Source organism: Bufo bufo, chromosome 6 (assembly GCF_905171765.1).
Source record: "Bufo bufo chromosome 6, aBufBuf1.1, whole genome shotgun sequence".
Classification (NCBI taxonomy): domain Eukaryota; kingdom Metazoa; phylum Chordata; class Amphibia; order Anura; family Bufonidae; genus Bufo; species Bufo bufo.
Window position 1 is genome coordinate 119,154,966 of NC_053394.1, and position 17,866 is coordinate 119,172,831.

The window sequence follows — 17,866 nt, forward strand, 5'->3', positions numbered from 1 at the left end:
AAAAAAAAGCTGCAAAAATGCCATACGCCAAGCATGCCACAAAAATGCAAAAACAAAAAAAACTGAGCTTTCGGCTGGGTACACACGTGACTGAAAATCCACTGTGGTTTTTGCTGCGTTTACGCAACACCTGCAACGAAGCCACATGTATTCCATGTGGCTTTTACCTCAGAAAAGCCAGCGGACTTCATCCTCTCCATTGCAAAGGGTGAACAAAAGCCGGGGAAAACGACAGCTTCAATTGACATGCTGCCGATTTCAAATCCGCAGCGCAGGTCAATTTACGCTTTTCATCAGTGTGTTTATGAGATTTCGGAAACTGTCATCCACGTTGCTGGTACTTTCCTGTGCTGATGATTTGAGGCATGAAAATCCGCGATGGCAAATCTGCCGCTAATCAGACACGCGTAAAGTAACATCTGACCGCAGCGTCTTTGAACTAAAGGAAATACCATGAAAATGTCACAAAAAATGTTTTATGGGTGGAGCACAAATGCTGAAATATTTGATGGGGCAGCGTTTATTATAGAGGCGAGGAGGCGGATTGGTCCTCTGAGAGTCACCAACTGATGTCTGATAGCAGCCTAAAGCCACTTGTCCGGCTTCTGGAGAGAATCTCGTATGGGAGTGCGTCATGTGCGTCTGTGAGTGTGCATTTAAGTGTGAGTGTGTAGTGAGCTCCAGTCTATGAATGAACAGCCGGGATGCATTGTGAGAATAGTCTGCAGGATCCTGCAAGTCTCCACCTCTTCTTAGTTTAACCTATAACTGCCAAGCTCCATTAAATCTAACAACACACTGAGGACAGACTGGCTTCATGAGCACATTAGTATGTGATCAGAGGGAACGCAGCCTTCCTCCCCACCACAAGCCCCTGTGTTACACACTGGCCAGCTCAGGGGAGCACAGACACTCCTCATCGCTGCAAAGTTTGCACTTCTCTTGGCTCCAAAACTCCTTGTGCTACCAAGACTTGAGCCTCCTGGAAGGAATATTCCATGGGAGTGATGGCACAGCGTTACTGCACTCTGGGATGCTTTCTAGGTAAGCAATGGGCGATGCTGTGCCTGATGTTGTAGGACTACAGCCACAGGTTGCCTTGTCAATTGTGAACGAATTCACGGGTTCGGTGGTGAATGTTCAGACTTGTGGTCCTACCTCAAGTGCTGGCTGAAAATTCTTCACTGTGACCTCAAAGTTGTCGCTTTTTGAATTCTTTTTATATTATCTATATTGATTTGGACTTTCTGTAGCCCATGACGACCTATATTGATGCGTAACGCTCTTACGTTAGAATAAAGTTTGTTATATTTGTACACGGTGGTCACCCAGATGTGACTCAGTGCAGAGCGCACTTAGACTACGCATACAATCAGCTCCCGCACTCTACTAGACCTGTGTATATGTCTAGTCATCTAAGGGTGGGTTCACAGACAAGTTCTTTTTTTGTACACTTTTTCTTTTTTAGTGGCGTTTTTTGCACCTGCAGTTTCCACTGCCTATTTTGCGGTAAAACACAAGATCCAGATGTTAGCTGAAAGTCTATGAGAAATATGAAATATACAAGAATATTTTTTGGCTGATGGCGTTTTGACATCTTGTCTATAAGAGAAAAATAGAAGAAAGAACATGGTACACATAATCATTTAGAAAAAATATACCACAAAAAAACACCATAAAAACTGAATGCAGTATGGAAAAAAAAAAAGATGTGAGCAGCTTCTATGTATCTTTTAGTGTTTAAAACACGCCAGTGCAAAGTCATGTGTGCAGGGGCCCCAAGACTACCTAAATACAGAAAAAAAGACTTGCGGTGTACTTAATGTGTAAGATAAGACTTCAGAAATAGAGATGTAGCAGTGTTGAACATGTTTGTTTAGTCCACAGTGTAAGGGCTCATGCACACGACCGTATGTATTTTGCGGTCCGCAAAAAAACGGATCCGCAAAAAATACGGATGACGTCTGTGTGCATTCCGTATTTTGCGGAACGGAACAGCTGGCCCCTGATAGAACAGTACTATCTTTGTCCATAATGCGGACAATAATAGGACATGTTCTATTTTTTTGCGGAACGGAAATACGGACATACGGAAAAATGGAATGCACATGGAGTAACTTTTTTTTTGCCCATTGACCCATTGAAGTGAATGGTTACGCATACGGCCCGCAAAACAAACAGAGCAGACACTGAAAAAATACGTTCATGTGCATGAGCCCTTATCCAAATGGAAAAAAAATGTATAATAATAAGATGTGAAATGACAAACTCAGCCTCTGCTATTCCTCATGTGTGTGCAGGCAATTTTAAAGACAATATATTTGGATGCTATTTACTAATTACCATATGACAAAAAATGGGGTACATGATGTGTCCCAAATTGATTATGCTTTTGGCGCTTTATGCACCTACCTCAACAGTTTAAAAAAGGGGTATAAAGGGGCACAGTTAGGGTACTTTCACACTTGCGGCAGGACGGATCCGTCCTTCCGCTATTTCACCGTGCCGCCGGACCGTCGCTCCGTCCCCATTGACTATAATGGGGACGGGGGCGGAGCTCCGGCGCAGCACGGTAGTGCAAGGCGAAAGGCCGCCGGACTAAAAGTCCTGCATGTCCGCCTTTTTAGTCCGACGGCCTCTCACCACAAACTGCCGTACTGCGCCGGAGCTCCGCCCCCGTCCCCATTATAGTCAATGGGGACAGAGCAGCGGTCCGGCGGCACGGCGAAATAGCGGAAGGACGGATCCGACAGGGTGAACAGCCTGTCGGATCCGTCCTGCCGCAAGTGTGAAAGTACCCTTAGCGGCGTTGGAGTGGTGAAATACACCAAATGCATTACTAACGTGTAACATTTTTTGGTATAAAAAAACGGTGTAGTTTACAACAGTATTGATCAAACTCTGACTGCAATTACCTTGCATTCAAGTCATGCTATTCCTCTCTGTTCTCATCACTTTCTAATATAAGCTGAATATAGACATATCAATGCTGGTTTAGATTGCCAAATTAGTTGGAACCACCAGTATATAGGACCTATCTGTCTGTCTATCTGTCTAGCTATCTAAAAGCAAATTCTGAGCTGTATATCGTGCAGTGCAAGTGGCTGCAGAGGCGATCCAGCATCCAAACAAGTAGAAAAGGAAACTCCATGGCACTCCCAAAAGTAGTTCAAAAGTACTGTTCTTTAATCACCAATGCAATATATCTGTTTATCTATCTATGTATCTGTCTTTCTGTTTCTATCTATCTCATATCTATCTATCTATCTATCTACATAATCTGTAGTCATTTATGTATCTCCATTTACACAAGAGACATTTGCAGCTGTGACAACAATTTTCCACCTGTTACTATCACCGCAGATATCTTATGGTCTATGCCCCTTTATATCTAGTGCCCTAACAGCAAAAAAAAATAACTGGTCAAAACTTGGCATCTGCTGCCAGCTTTAGAGGTGCCCGGTGCCCTCTGGATGGTCTTTAGGCATAGAGGCATGACGCTGTCTGACCTATAATGTGACTTCTGAGTGTGGGACTATGAATGTTCATTGGTGTAGATGAGACGGCATAGTCAGAGCTGTTTCTTGGATGTTGGAGCAATAATTGACAAAGGTTTGAAGGTCTGCTTTATCCAAGCAGGATGGACTGGACAGTTTGCCACAGTAGATCTGCTTGTCTTCATTTTTTCCCTCAGCTTTCCAGTTTTGCAATACATGTTAAAGCAAAGTGACTGTTATAAGACCTCACCTGGGTCATTTCTTAAAAACTTCAAAAAGATAAGTTTTTGAACCAGTGGCTCTCCAGCTGTGGTGAAACTACAACTCCTAGTATGTCCTAAAAGCTGTCAGAGTTGTAGTTTCACTAGGGCTGGAGAAGTGAAGTTTGAAGACCTCCAGGTATAGACAAGACATTATTACGTAGCGTATGGCCTGGACGTTGGTTGAGTTTTTCCTCTGTTCCACTTGTCTGATAGTTCTGTTTCAGGGCGCAGCTTGAAATGCGCAAGCAGCACCTCATGTATTTTCTATACGCTGGCCAGGTAATAACTGGAAAAACTGCTCTGCTACTCATTATGCGATGGATCCTGCACAAAATTGTGGCTCTTGTTATACACAAAAGCTACAATGTAGATGAGAACATAGCATGAATGGGGTTTCCAAAATTGTGTGCGTGTCCACTGGGCTAGGTGGTGTAAACCAGTGATCTCTAACCTGTGGCTTGTCATCTGTTGCAGGACTACATCATCTTCACCTGCTAGAAGTTTAAAGGGGTTTTCCGAGAATTTAATACTTTAATACATTGGTGTCTAATCGGGGACCCTCAGTTGATCAGGTGTTCGAGAAGGCAGCGGTCTTGCAGTAGCATCTAGGCCTTCTCTCAGCTTGTTCTAGGACAGTGACTGCACATTAATCAGTCACATGGCCTACGAGCATCTCCTCCCCATAGAAGTGAATAGGGCTGTGCTTAGTGAGAAGGGAGAAGGCTGTGGCGCTTACCGAAGTGCCGTTGCCGTCTTAAACAGCTGATTGGCGGACTCCCACCAATCAGATCCTGATGGCCTATCCAGAGGATAGGTCATCAGTATTTAAATATCGGAAAACCCTTTTAAGGTTAGTGACTGTCATATACTTGGTCTAGGTTTTATTTACACAATTTTAACCAAAAATTGGAATGGATACTATAAGAGAAAAGTCTTCCAAAGAACAACATCTACAATATTAATACAAGTTTAGCTAACAATTGGGGGTTCTTCACTCAGGACCTCAAAACCGTACATGGCTTCAAGATGTATTCTGGAAGCCATGCTTATTCATATTTATTCTGTTTATTACTCCATATATTGTAAAGCAGATGTAGGAACTATGTGGGGAATCTGTGGGCTTAAAAATTCTAGTACAGCCATGGGCATCTGATCAAAGAAGGTTTGGCAATCGAGTGGGGACCTGGTACACACATGACTCAAAAAAGAAGAGAAAAAAGACCATGCAATTCTGGTTGAGGGATTATTTAGTTTAGTAAACCCATTTTCATATACTTTATTAGAGAGCTAACCGAGGAGGTCTTCTGCTCAGGATCCTCATCTCTTTGCCAAAGTGGAGAGCATTTAAAAGCATCTCCCGCTCTGGAGGACCAGTTCTGTCCTGCATTACACAAACAACCCACTGATCTGAATGGGGGGTATCTAATGCTTCACTTCCCCTGTGGTGGTGCTGCAGGCAAACTGAACACTTATTGCCAGAGTGTCTCACAGATCACCGTTAATCACTGGGGTCCCAACATGGGGACACTTTGTGATCAGCTTATTGTCATGGGAATGGTCTCACAAGCAGGGACTGTCCAAAGCAGAGAACCCCTTTAAAGTTATTTCCTAAACTACATTTACACCTTAAAGTTTACATTCATTATATTTAGAACGTCAAGAGTTTAGAACTTGAGAAAGGCTGGAGCTACAGAAGTTGTTGATATTGGTAGAATGACAGTTTAGTCCCACAGGCTATGAGTTCAGTGCAACACCCTATGGTTAAGGACATTCATAAATAAAGTTGGTCCTACATATTAGATGTGTATGGGCCAAAACCACCAACTGGTCGTCCATCTAGTGTTTTTGAGTTCCTCCAGACTCTACTCCCTACCCCCCAAATGGCAGATCAGGGTAGTGAAGCATCAGGTTGTTGGATTTCAACATGCTCAATTCCTCTGTTCTTGGAGATAAGTCACTCAACAGAGGTACCACTCAGAGGTCTACTCCACTCTCCCTCCTGAGAAAATATGCATGCTCAACCAAGCTGTCACTGCATATGTATTGAAGAATGTTTGGGAGTGACTGCTCTCAGCCAAAGAGCATTCGATTGACATCTATCTAATGTGTATGGCCAACCTAAGCGTTGAGCCCATCATCAATGAAGTGTGATACTAATCCTTCACTTAGTATGAGCAACATAAATCTAAACAGACAAAGAAAGCATATCTGCTATATAATAGACTGCTCCTCCATGTTACACAGGCATTTGGCCCATACCAGTGACCCAAGTATAAGTTGGCAAAAAATCACGGCACTCCTGGATAATAAACAGGATGAGATAAAAAAAACTAAAAGGCGCAAGTAGAATTATAAGGTATGAGGGTTTTGTACAAATTTCTCCCAACTTTTTGTGGCGTTTTCAAGTGATTTCTGGAATCCTAAAATATCAGAAACCAAAAGTGCTGTTTTTGTTTTATCTTACAAATCATTTTTGGATGACACACTGTAATGTGTGTATATATACAGTACAGACCAAAAGTTTGGACACACCTTCTCATTCAAAGAGTTTTCTTTATTTTCATGACTATGAAGGCATCAAAACTATGAATTAACACATGTGGAATTATATACATAACAAAAAAGTGTGAAACAACTGAAAATATGTCATATTCTAGGTTCTTCAAAGTAGCCACCTTTTGCTTTGATTACTGCTTTGCACACTCTTGGCATTCTCTTGATGAGCTTCAAGAGGTAGTCCCCTGAAATGGTCTTCCAACAGTCTTGAAGGAGTTCCCAGAGATGCTTAGCACTTGTTGGCCCTTTTGCCTTCACTCTGCGGTCCAGCTCACCCCAAACCATCTCGATTGGGTTCAGGTCCGGTGACTGTGGAGGCCAGGTCATCTGGCGCAGCACCCCATCACTCTCCTTCATGGTCAAATAGCCCTTACTTTCAAAGTTTTCCCAATTTTTCGGCTGACTGACTGACCTTCATTTCTTAAAGTAATGATGGCCACTCGTTTTTCTTTACTTAGCTGCTTTTTTCTTGCCATAATACAAATTCTAACAGTCTATTCAGTAGGACTATCAGCTGTGTATCCACCTGACTTCTCCTCAACGCTACTGATGGTCCCAACCCCATTTATAAGGCAAGAAATCCCACTTATTAAACCTGACAGGGCACACCTGTGAAGTGAAAAACATTTCAGGGGATTACCTCTTGAAGCTCATCAAGAGAATGCCAAGAGTGTGCAAAGCAGTAATCAAAGCAAAAGGTGGCTACTTTGAAGAACCTAGAATATGACATATTTTCAGTTGTTTCACACTTGTTTGTTATGTATATCATTCCACATGTGTTAATTCATAGTTTTGATGCCTTCATAGTCATGAAAATAAAGAAAACTCTTTGAATGAGAAGGTGTGTCCAAACTTTTGGTCTGTACTGTGTATATATATACCATTTGGGCCATTTATATGGATACACCTTAATAAAATGGGAATGGTTGGTGATATTAACTTCCTGTTTGTGGCACATTAGTATATGTGAGGGGGGAAACTTTTCCAGATGGGAAGTGACCATGGCGGCCATTTTGAAGTTGGCCATTTTGAATCCAACTTTTGTTTTTTTAATAGGAAGAGGGTCATGTGACACATCAAACTTATTGGGAATTTCACAAGAAAAACAATGGTGTGCTTGGTTTTAACGTAACTTTATTCTTTCATGAGTTATTTACAAGTTTCTGACCACTTATAAAATGTGTTCAATGTGCTGCCCATTGTGTTGGATTGTCAATGCAACCCTCTTCTTCCACTCTTCACACACTGATAGCAACACCGCAGGAGAAATGCTAGCACAGGCTTCCAGTATCCGTAGTTTCAGGTGCTGCACATCTCGTATCTTCACAGCATAGACAATTGCCTTCAGATGACCCCAAAGATAAAAGTCTAAGGGGGTCCGATCGGGAGACCTTGGGGGCCATTCAACTGGCCCACGACGACCAATCCACTTTCCAGGAAACTGTTCATCTAGGAATGCTCGGACCTGACACCCATAATGTGGTGGTGCACCATCTTGCTGGAAAACTCAGGGAACATGCCAGCTTCAATGCATAAAGAGGGAAACACATCATCATGTAGCAATTTCGCATATCCAGTGGCCTTGAGGTTTCCATTGATGAAGAATGGCCCCACCATCTTTGTGCCCCATATACCACACCATACCATCAATTTTTTAGTTACAACAGTCTTGGAGGGATCTATCCAAAGTGGGTTAGTGTCAGACCAATAGCGGTGGTTTTGTTTGTTAACTTCTCCATTCACATAAAAGTTTGCCTCATCACTGAACAAAATCTTCTGCGTAAACTGAGGGTCCTGTTCCAATTTTTGTTTTGCCCATTCTGCAAATTTAGTGAGTCGATCTGGGTCATCCTCGTTGAGATGCTGCAGTAGCTGGAGTTTGTAAGGGTGCCATTTGTGAGTAGCTAATATCCGCCGAAGGGATGTTCGACTAATGCCACTCTCCAGTGACATGCGACGAGTGCTACGCTGTGGGCTCTTGCTGAATGAAGCTAGGACAGCCACTGATGTTTCTTCATTAGAGACAGATTTCATGCGTCCACATTTTGGCAAATCCAACACTGAACCAGTTTCACGAAACTTAGCAAGCAGTTTGCTAACTGTAGCATGGGAGATGGGTGGTCTCGTAGGGTGTCTTGCATTGAAATCTGCTGCAATGACCCGGTTACTGCGTTCACCAGACATCAACACAATTTCTATCCGCTCCTCACGTGTTAACCTCGGCGACATGTCAATGGCTGTAAACAAAGAGAAACTTGTAAATAACTCATGAAAGAATAAATTTACGTTAAAACCAAGCACACCATTGTTTTTCGTGTGAAATTCCCTATAAGTTTGATGTGTCACATGACCCTCTTCCTATTGAAAAAACAAAAGTTGGATTCAACATGGCCGACTTCAAAATGGCCGCCATGGTCACCACCCATCTTGAAAAGTTTCCCCCCTCACATATACTAATGTGCCACAAACAGGAAGTTAATATCACCAACCATTCCCATTTTATTAAGGTGTATCCATATAAATGGCCCACCCTGTATATATATATATATATATATATATATATATATATATATATAACTTTTCTCTCAGGAACAGTCATTTTATTCTCCATCCCTACCCAGTCTTCTTAAGGTCCCCATACACATTAGTGTATTGTCAGTCGAACATGTCTGCAGGTTTGTCCGACAGTCTGACTATTTCCCGATAGATGATGTCAGGAGACAGAAGGATTTGGTGAAATGAGTGATTTAATTTGATTCTTTTATTCTCCCGGGAGGTCTTTGGTAGTGGCTTTTTCTCCTCTCCCCATGGACCACACATACACTTTTCAGCCGAGCCAAACGTTTATGTGTATGGGTGAGTCAGGAGAGATAAATGTGATTGGTCAAATCCCTGGCTAAAGAACCAGCCTTTAGGCTTATTCAGAAATAGACATTTCCCCTTAGACTCAGGTCCTCCTAAGTAATGGTGCAAAGGGACACTGAAAAAGTAAAAGGTTCTAAACAAACCATTGTTGGAGGGAGAGACACTCTATCATCACATAATAGGTAGAACTTTCTGTGACCACTTTAGCACATGTAGCTACATGTAACCAAATGGTGGTCCCTAAACATAAGGTCAAGTGGTTTCTAAGCAACATAAACTCACACACCCTGCAGAATACATTATAGAGGAGTTGCAAATAAGCCCATAACAATAATGCTGCTGGACAACACAAGATGTGAATATGGCCTTGGTGCATTAGCTGCAGCCATTGTACCTCCCATTATCACATTTAGGGAATGTGTAAGACTGCATCCTCTGGGATGTTGGATCAAATTCTAAAATGGCTGGCTTCACCACGCGTAGGCGATGGACACACTGTAAATTTATTTAGCATGTATCTAGCACAGCTTGACAGCGTAGTTTGTTTCTTTTTGCATGTGTATTGTGGATAATTAATCACATGGACGACATGGAAGATTCATTTAGAGAGATTAGAGTTCTCTCAGTAAAAAGGAGCAGCTGGTCAGAACATTTGCTCATTTTTGGCTCATTCTTGTGTTTTTGAGGTTCGACCAGAACTAAACATAATCTGATGGATCTGTGGACAGGACTTAGAGGGGATATTTCTTAATTAATTTGCATTGTATTCTTTTGGTTGAAAGGATTAAACTAGAAACTAAACAAATCCAAATGTTCTGTTTGCAGATTGTCATCTCAAGTACATGTTATGGTCCTCTTGCTATACGCTGGGATTTACACCCATATACAGAGCCACAATAGAGTAACCAGTGCCGCCAACAGAATAATGATTCATCCTTCCACTAGTATCACTTCCAGGATTCTTACATATGGCATTGAGCTGATACAGACAATGGAGCAGGAATTAGTAACACCCATAAGTAAGGGGCTACTGAATTCACGGCCAATATCAGTCACTGTTATGCAAGTGGGTGTGCATCCACTGTGCCACTAACTGGCTATACTGTGGAGGGGCGTGACTGAGCAACTACCTGGTCTTCACTAGAGCCTCTGATGGTGAGGATAGGCTTGGGCCGTTAGGGTAGTTGCCAGGTGCCACTCCAGAGCAGTCCCTGAGTCAGTGGCAGCTGACCAGGGGGTCAGAGATATCGGTGCAAGCACTGTGAGGAAGGAAGTGGTCAGGAAGTCTGAGCTCAGGGCAGGCAGTGATCAAGCAAGGTCCATAAATGAAGTCCAAGGTCAGGGGTAGGCGGCAAACAAGCAAAATCTGATAATTCCAAAACAGGGTCCGGTACACAGCAAACCAGAACTTCAAAAACACCTTCACACACAAAACTAGACAAGCTAGTGACCATGAGTTGCTCAGGCATCTTCCTGGGGTAGGAAGCGCCTTTAAACCCTTAATGACCCTGCCATTTTTCACCTTAAGGACCAGGAAATTTTTTGCAAATCTGCCATGTGTCACTTTATGTGGTGATAACTTTAAAATGCTTTTACATATCCAAGCCATTCTAAGATTGTTTTCTCGTTACATATTGTACTTCATGACAGTGGTATATTTCATTTTAATTTATCAAAAAAATACCAAATTTACCCAAAATTTTGAAAATAAAATAGTTATTACTTTACATTTCCCATATATCTACTTCATGTTTGGATCATTTTGTAAATGAGGTTTTCTTTTTTTGGGACGTTAGAAGGCTTAGAAGCAAATCTACTTTTTAAAGGGCTTCTGTCACCCCACTAAACATTATTTTTTTTTTTGGTTACTTATAATCCCTATACTGCGATTTATGCATACATACTGTAATTAATCATTTTGGTTCAGCAGATTCTGTTAAAAACGTACTTTTAAAATATGCAAATTACCTTGCTACCAGCAAGTAGGGCGGCTACTTGCTGGTAGCAGCCGCATCCTCCTACCCTAAAGACGCCCCCTCCGCATGTTGATTGACAGGGCCAGCGGACGGGATCTTTCTCTGCTGGCCCTGTTTGCATTCAAAATCTGGCGCCTGCGCCGTACCTGTCTTCAGTCGGCGCAGGCGCACTGAGAGGAGGACGCTCGCTCGGCCGCTCCTTCCTCAATGCGCCTGCGCCAGGTGTAGATGTGACGTCATCGGCGCAGGCGCATTAAGGATGGAGCGGCCGAAGGAGCGTCCGCCTCTCAGTGCGCCTGCGCCGACTGAAGACAGGTACGGCGCAGGCGCCAGATTTTGAATGCAAACAGGGCCAGCAGAGAAAGATCCCGTCCGCTGGCCCTGTCAATCAACATGCGGAGGGGGCGTCTTTAGGATAGGAGGATGCGGCTGCTACCAGCAAGTAGCCGCCCTACTTGCTGGTAGCAAGATAATTTGCATATTTTAAAAGTACGTTTTTAACAGAATCTGCTGAACCAAAATGATTAATTACAGTATGTATGCATAAATCGCAGTATAGGGATTATAAGTAACCAAAAAAAAACAAAAAACTGTTTAGTGGGGTGACAGAAGTCCTTTAAGGACCAGTTCAGGTCTGAAGTCACTTTGTGAAGCTTACATAATAGAAACCACCCATAAATGGCCCCATTTTAGAAACTACACCCCTCAATGTATTCAAAACTGATTTTACAAACTTTCTTAACCCTTTAGGTGTTCCACAAGAATTAAAGAAAAATGTAGATGAAATTTCAGAATTTCACTTTTTTGGCAGATTTTCCATTTTAATCAATTTTTTCACTAACAAAGCAAGGGTTAACAGCCAAACAAAACTCAATATTTATTGCCCTGATTCTGTAGTTTACAGAAACACCCCATATGTGGTCGTAAAATGCTGTACGTGCACACGGCAGGGCGTAGAAGGAAAGGAACGCCATATGGTTTTTGGAGGGTAGATTTCACTGGGATAATTTTAAGTTGCTATGTCACATTTGAAGACACCCTGATGCACCCCTAGAGTAGAAACTCCACAAAAGTGACCCCATTTTGGAAACTACGGGATAAGGTGGCAGTTTTGTTGGTACTATTTTAGGGTACATATTATTTTTGGTTGCTCTATATTACACTTTTGGTGAGGCAAGGTAACAAAAAATAGCTGTTTTGGCATCATTTTTATTTTTTATTATTTACAATGTTCATCTGACAGGTTAGATAATGTGGTATTATTACAGAGCAGGTTGTTACAGACGTGACAATACCAAATATGACAACTTTTTTGGGTTGTTTGTTTCAGTTTTACATAATAAAGCATTTTTGAGAAAAAAAAATTTTTAGTGTCTCCATATTCTGAAAGCCGTAGTTTTTTTTACATTTTTTGGGCAACTGTCTTATGTAGAGGCTAATTTTTTTCGGTATGAGATGATGGTTTGATTGGTACTATTTTAAGGTGCATATGACTTTTTGATCGCTTGGTATTACACTTTTTATGATGTAAGGTGACCAAAAATTGCTTTTTTGACACTTTTCATTAAAAAAAATTATGGCGTTCACCTGAGGGTTTAGGTCATGTGATATTTTTATACAGCAGGTTCTTATGGAAGTGGCAATACCTAATATGGATGCTTTTTTTATTTTATTTATAAGTTTTACACAATAACAACATTTTTGAAACAAAAAAATATCATGTTTTATGTCTCCATATTCTGAGATCTATAGTTTTAGTTTTTTTGGGCAATTGTCCTAGGTAGGGTCTCATTTTTGGTGAGATGAGATGATGGTTTGATTGGTATGATTTTGGGGTGTGTATGACTTTTTGATCGCTTGGTATTACACTTTTTGTGATGTAAGGTGACAAAAAATAGCTTTTTTTACATTTTTATTTTTATTTTTTACAGTGTTCACCTGAGGGGTTAGGTCATGTGATATTTTTATAGACCCGGTTGATACGGATGCGGAAATACCTAATATGTCTACTTTTTTTATTTATTTAAGTTTTACACAATAATATCATTTTTGAAACCAAAAAAAAAAAATATCATGTTTTAGTGTCTCCATAGTCTGAGAGCCATAGTTTTTATATTTTTTGGGCGATTGTCTTAGATAGGGACTCATTTTTTGCGGGTTGAGGTGACGGTTAGATTGGTACTATTTTGGGGGGCATACGCCTTTTTGATCGCTTGGTGTTGCACTTTTACTGATGTAAGGTGACAAATAAATGTTTGTTTTTTAGCACATTTTTTGTATTTTTTTTTATGGTGTTCACCACAGGGGTTAGGTCATGTGATATTTTTATAGAGACGGTTGATACGGACGTGGAGATACCTAATGTGTCTACTTTTCTTTTTTTTCCCTATTTTTTACAGTTAGTTTTTTTTACTTTATTTTGGGAAAAGGACGCTTTTTTCTTTTTTTACTTGAAACGTTTAATTTTTTTGTAAAAATTCTTTTTTTTACTTTTTTTTTCTCTACATTTTTTGTCCCACTCTGGGACTTCCACATTTTGGGGATCTGATCCCCTTTACAATGCATCAAAATACTTCTGTATTGTGATGCATTGGCTGTAAGTATAATACACACTATAATACACTTCAGCCAGCTTGCCGGTGAGATCCAGGGGGCTGGATCTCACAGGCTGTCATGGAAGGCAGACACGATGCCTAAGGAAGTGAAGTGAATGGTTTTGCATACGGACTGCAAACGGAACCCGCAAAAACGGCAAGAGGCCTAAACATGAGAAATACGAGATCTGACCTAGTATTCAATAGTTTAATGGCCTCTACACACATACAGTATTGTGTCTGCTTTTTATTTTGCTTACTAAAAAGCAGCATAAAATGAGCTTTTGTGTTTTCCATACGTCGTGTTTTTTATGACTTTTCTCAGTGGTGATTTTTGTGCTGTGTATTTTTCAGGCACTTTTTTCTTCCTATAGAAAGATTATAGGGGAAAATTCATTAAGACCGGCGCTTAAGACGCTGGTCTTATTAAGCCCTATGCCTGGCGGCCAGCCTCTACATAACTTCGGTGTCCACTGCCACTTTTAAATGTAAGATAGCTTTCTAGCTGTCTTACATTTAGACCATTTTCTACACCTGAAACAGTAGAAAATGGTAAATGAGACAAGCCTGCTGGCCCATCCCCTTACCCGCCACAACCACTTTTTTAGACCTGGTCAAAAGTTGCAGATTCCGGTGCAAATCTGTGCCAGAAATACACCTAATTTAGGTGTATTTCTGTTTAATAAATAACCCCCTATTTTTTTTCAGCCAGCTCCAGATGGCTCCAGCAAAAAAATGGCCAAAAAATGCCAAAAACCACCACAAAATATATAGGTAATATGGTTTATAAGGCTGAAAAAAGACTACTGTCCATTCAGTTCAGCCTCTTCACCTGCAAAATTGATCCATAGAAAGGCAAAAAACCCATTAGTTACAAGCCAATTTTCCTCAGTTTAGAAGAAAAGAAATTCCTTCCCGACTCCAATCAGGCAATTAGAGTAACTAACTGGATCAACGACCCCTCTCTAGTAACTATAACCAGTAATATTATTACACTCCAGAAATACATCCAGACCCCTCTTGAATTCCTTTATTGTACTCACCATCACCACCTCCTCAGGCAGAGAGTTCCATAGTCTCACTGCTCTTACCGTAAAGAATCCTCTTCTGTGTTTGTGTACAAACCTTCTTTCCTCCAGACGCAGAGGATGTCCCCTCGTTACAGTCACAGTCCTGGGGATAAATAGATGATGGGAGAGATCTCTGTACTGACCCCTGATATATTTATACATAGTAATTAGATCTCCCCTCAGTCATCTATTTTCTAAAGTGAATAACCCTAATTTTGATAATCTTTCTGGGTACCAGGGGCGTAGCTATAAGGGAAGCAGAGGAAGCAGCTGAAAAAATTACTGGGGGGAGGGGGGCCCCATTTAAAAATTTGCAGTGAGGCCCAGTCATTTCTAGCTACACTACTGCTGGGTACCATAGTCCATCCATTCCAGTTATTACTTTAGTTGCCCTCCTCTGAACCCTCTCCAGCTCTGCTATGTCTGCCTTGGTCACAGGAGCCCAGAACTGCACACAGTACTCCATGTGTGGTCTGACTAGTGATTTGTAAAGTGGGAGGACTATGTTCTCATCACGGGCATCTATGCCCCTTTTGATGCACCCCATTATCTTATTGGCCTTGGCAGCAGCTGCCTGACACTGGTTTCTACAGCTTAGTTTGCTGTTCACTAAAACTCCTAAGTTTTTTCCATGTCAGTGTTACCGAGTGTTTTATCATTTAGTATGTACGGGTGACTTGCATTATTCCTTCCCATGTGCATAACCTTACATTTGTCAGTGTTAAACCTCCTCTGCCACTTCTCTGCCCAAGCCTCCAATCTATCCAGATCCATCTGTAGCTGTATACTGTCCTCTTCAGTGTTAATTACTTTACACAGTTTAGTGTCATCTGCAAAAATGTATATTGTAAAAGGGGCGGGATACTGTATATGTCACTGTTATAGTGGATCTTTTAACGACACAATCAAACATTAAATGAAATATACCAATGCAAAAGCCGGGTCCTTCTGCTAGTTAATAAATATATTGAAGAGAATAGGGCCCAATACTGACACCTGTGGTACCCTACTAGTGACAGTGACCCAATCTGAGTGTGTACCGTTAATAACCACCCTCTGTTTTCTATCACTGACACAGTTACTTACCCAAATACAGACATTTTCTACCAGTCCAAGTATTCTCATTTTATATACTAACCTTTTATGTGGCACAGTATTAAATGCTTTGGAGAAGTCAAGATATATGACACCCATTGACTCACTCCAGTCTAGTCTAGAAATTACCTCCTTATTAGTTTGACCTATGTGTAGAGCAAAAAATGGCACAAAAATGCTGAAACTACCAGAAAATACCTAAAGGAGTTTCCTGAGATTTTTTTTACTGATCACACAACATTCACACAACAATTTTTTCTGATGTAATTTTTTGGAGCCATAGCCAGTGGAGCCAACAGGTTTTATATTTCCCATTCCTTTTAAATCCACTTCTGGCTTTGGGTATAAAAAATAAATAAACTGCATGAAAAACTGCGACAAACATTTCATTTTGTGAAACTTCATTAAGGAGTTAAAAACGCCTGTATTTTTCCCAGAACCAGCACCACATTTGACCATGTTTTTTTTTTCTAGTATTGCATTTCCAAGTGAAGTATTCTGAACTGCAATACAAAACGTATCCACGGACAAAAGTGGGGGGAAAAAAATGATTTTCTGGTGATTTTATGATTTTAGTAGGAATGGCCTATAGATATAGAAAGTCAAATTGCAGCACAGATGTGGCCAGAACAAAGCCAACATAAACTGTGTAAAAAGTAGAAGGGTCCAGGTTCTGTTAAAATTATATCCTTTACTCAATGCGGTAAAATCCATACACATGTTGGATTTGTCATTCCAAGTTTTGTGATTTGCCCACACCTGATTATCATGTGGTGTTGTTTCTATACATGTGATTGGAGGAAGTGTACTTACAATGGGATGCGAAAGTTTGGGCAACCTTGTTAATCGTCATGATTTTCCTGTATAAATCGTTGGTTGTTACGATAAAAAATGTCAGTTAAATATATCATATAGGAGACACACACAGTGATATTTGAGAAGTGAAATGAAGTTTATTGGATTTACAGAAAGTGTGCTATAATTGTTTAAACAAAATTAGGCAGGTGCATAAATTTGGGCACCACAAAAAAGAAATGAAATCAATATTTAGTAGATCCTCCTTTTGCAGAAATTACAGCCTTTAAACGCTTCCTGTAGGTTCCAATGAGAGTCTGGATTCTGGTTGAAGGTATTTTGGACCATTCCTCTTTACAAAACATCTTTAGTTCATTCAGGTTTGATGGCTTCCGAGCATGGACAGCTCTCTTTAAGTCACACCACAGATTTTCAATTATATTCAGGTCTGGGGACTGAGATGGCCATTCCAGAACGTTGTACTTGTTCCTCTGCATAAATGCCTTAGTGGATTTTGAGCAGTGTTTAGGGTCGTTGTCTTGTTGAAAGATCCAGCCCCGGTGCAGCTTCAGCTTTGTCACTGATTCCTGGACATTGGTCTCCAGAATCTGCTGATACTGAGTGGAATCCATGCGTCCCTCAACTTTGACAAGATTCCCAGTCCCTGCACTGGCCACACAGCCCCACAGCATGATGGAACCACCACCATATTTTACTGTAGGTTGCAGGTGTTTTTCTTGGAATGCTGTGTTCTTTTTCCTCCATGCATAACGCCCCTTGTTATGGCCGAATAACTAAATTTTAGTTTCATCAGTCCACAGCACCTTATTCCAAAATGAAGCTGGCTTGTCCAAATGGGCTTTAGCCCATCTCAAGCGGCACTTTTTGTGCTGTGGGCGGAGAAAAGGCTTCCTCTGCATCACTCTCGCATACAGCATCTCCTTGAGTAAAGTGCGCCGAATGGTTGAACGATGCACAGTGACTCCATCTGCAGCAAGATGATGTTGTAGGTCTTTGGTGCTGGTCTGTGGGTTGACTCTGACTGTTCTCACCATTCGTCGCTTCTGTCTATCCGAGATTTTTCTTGGTCTGCCACTTCGAGCCTTAACTTGAACTGAGCCTGTGGTCTTCCATTTCCTCAATATGTTCCTAACT

General features: G+C 41.2%; 1 protein-coding gene across 1 annotated transcript in view; it reads left to right on the forward strand.

Moving 5' to 3' along the window:
- The first annotated feature begins 645 nt into the window (after nucleotides 1-645).
- The window catches only part of APCDD1L (APC down-regulated 1 like), a 66,659-nt gene continuing 49,438 nt past the window's right edge, over nucleotides 646-17,866 (forward strand). The window contains exon 1 of the mRNA XM_040437908.1: nucleotides 646-1,044. Within this exon, the coding sequence (XP_040293842.1) occupies nucleotides 999-1,044 (46 nt within the window). The 5' untranslated portion in view covers nucleotides 646-998. The remainder of the gene's footprint in view (nucleotides 1,045-17,866) is intronic.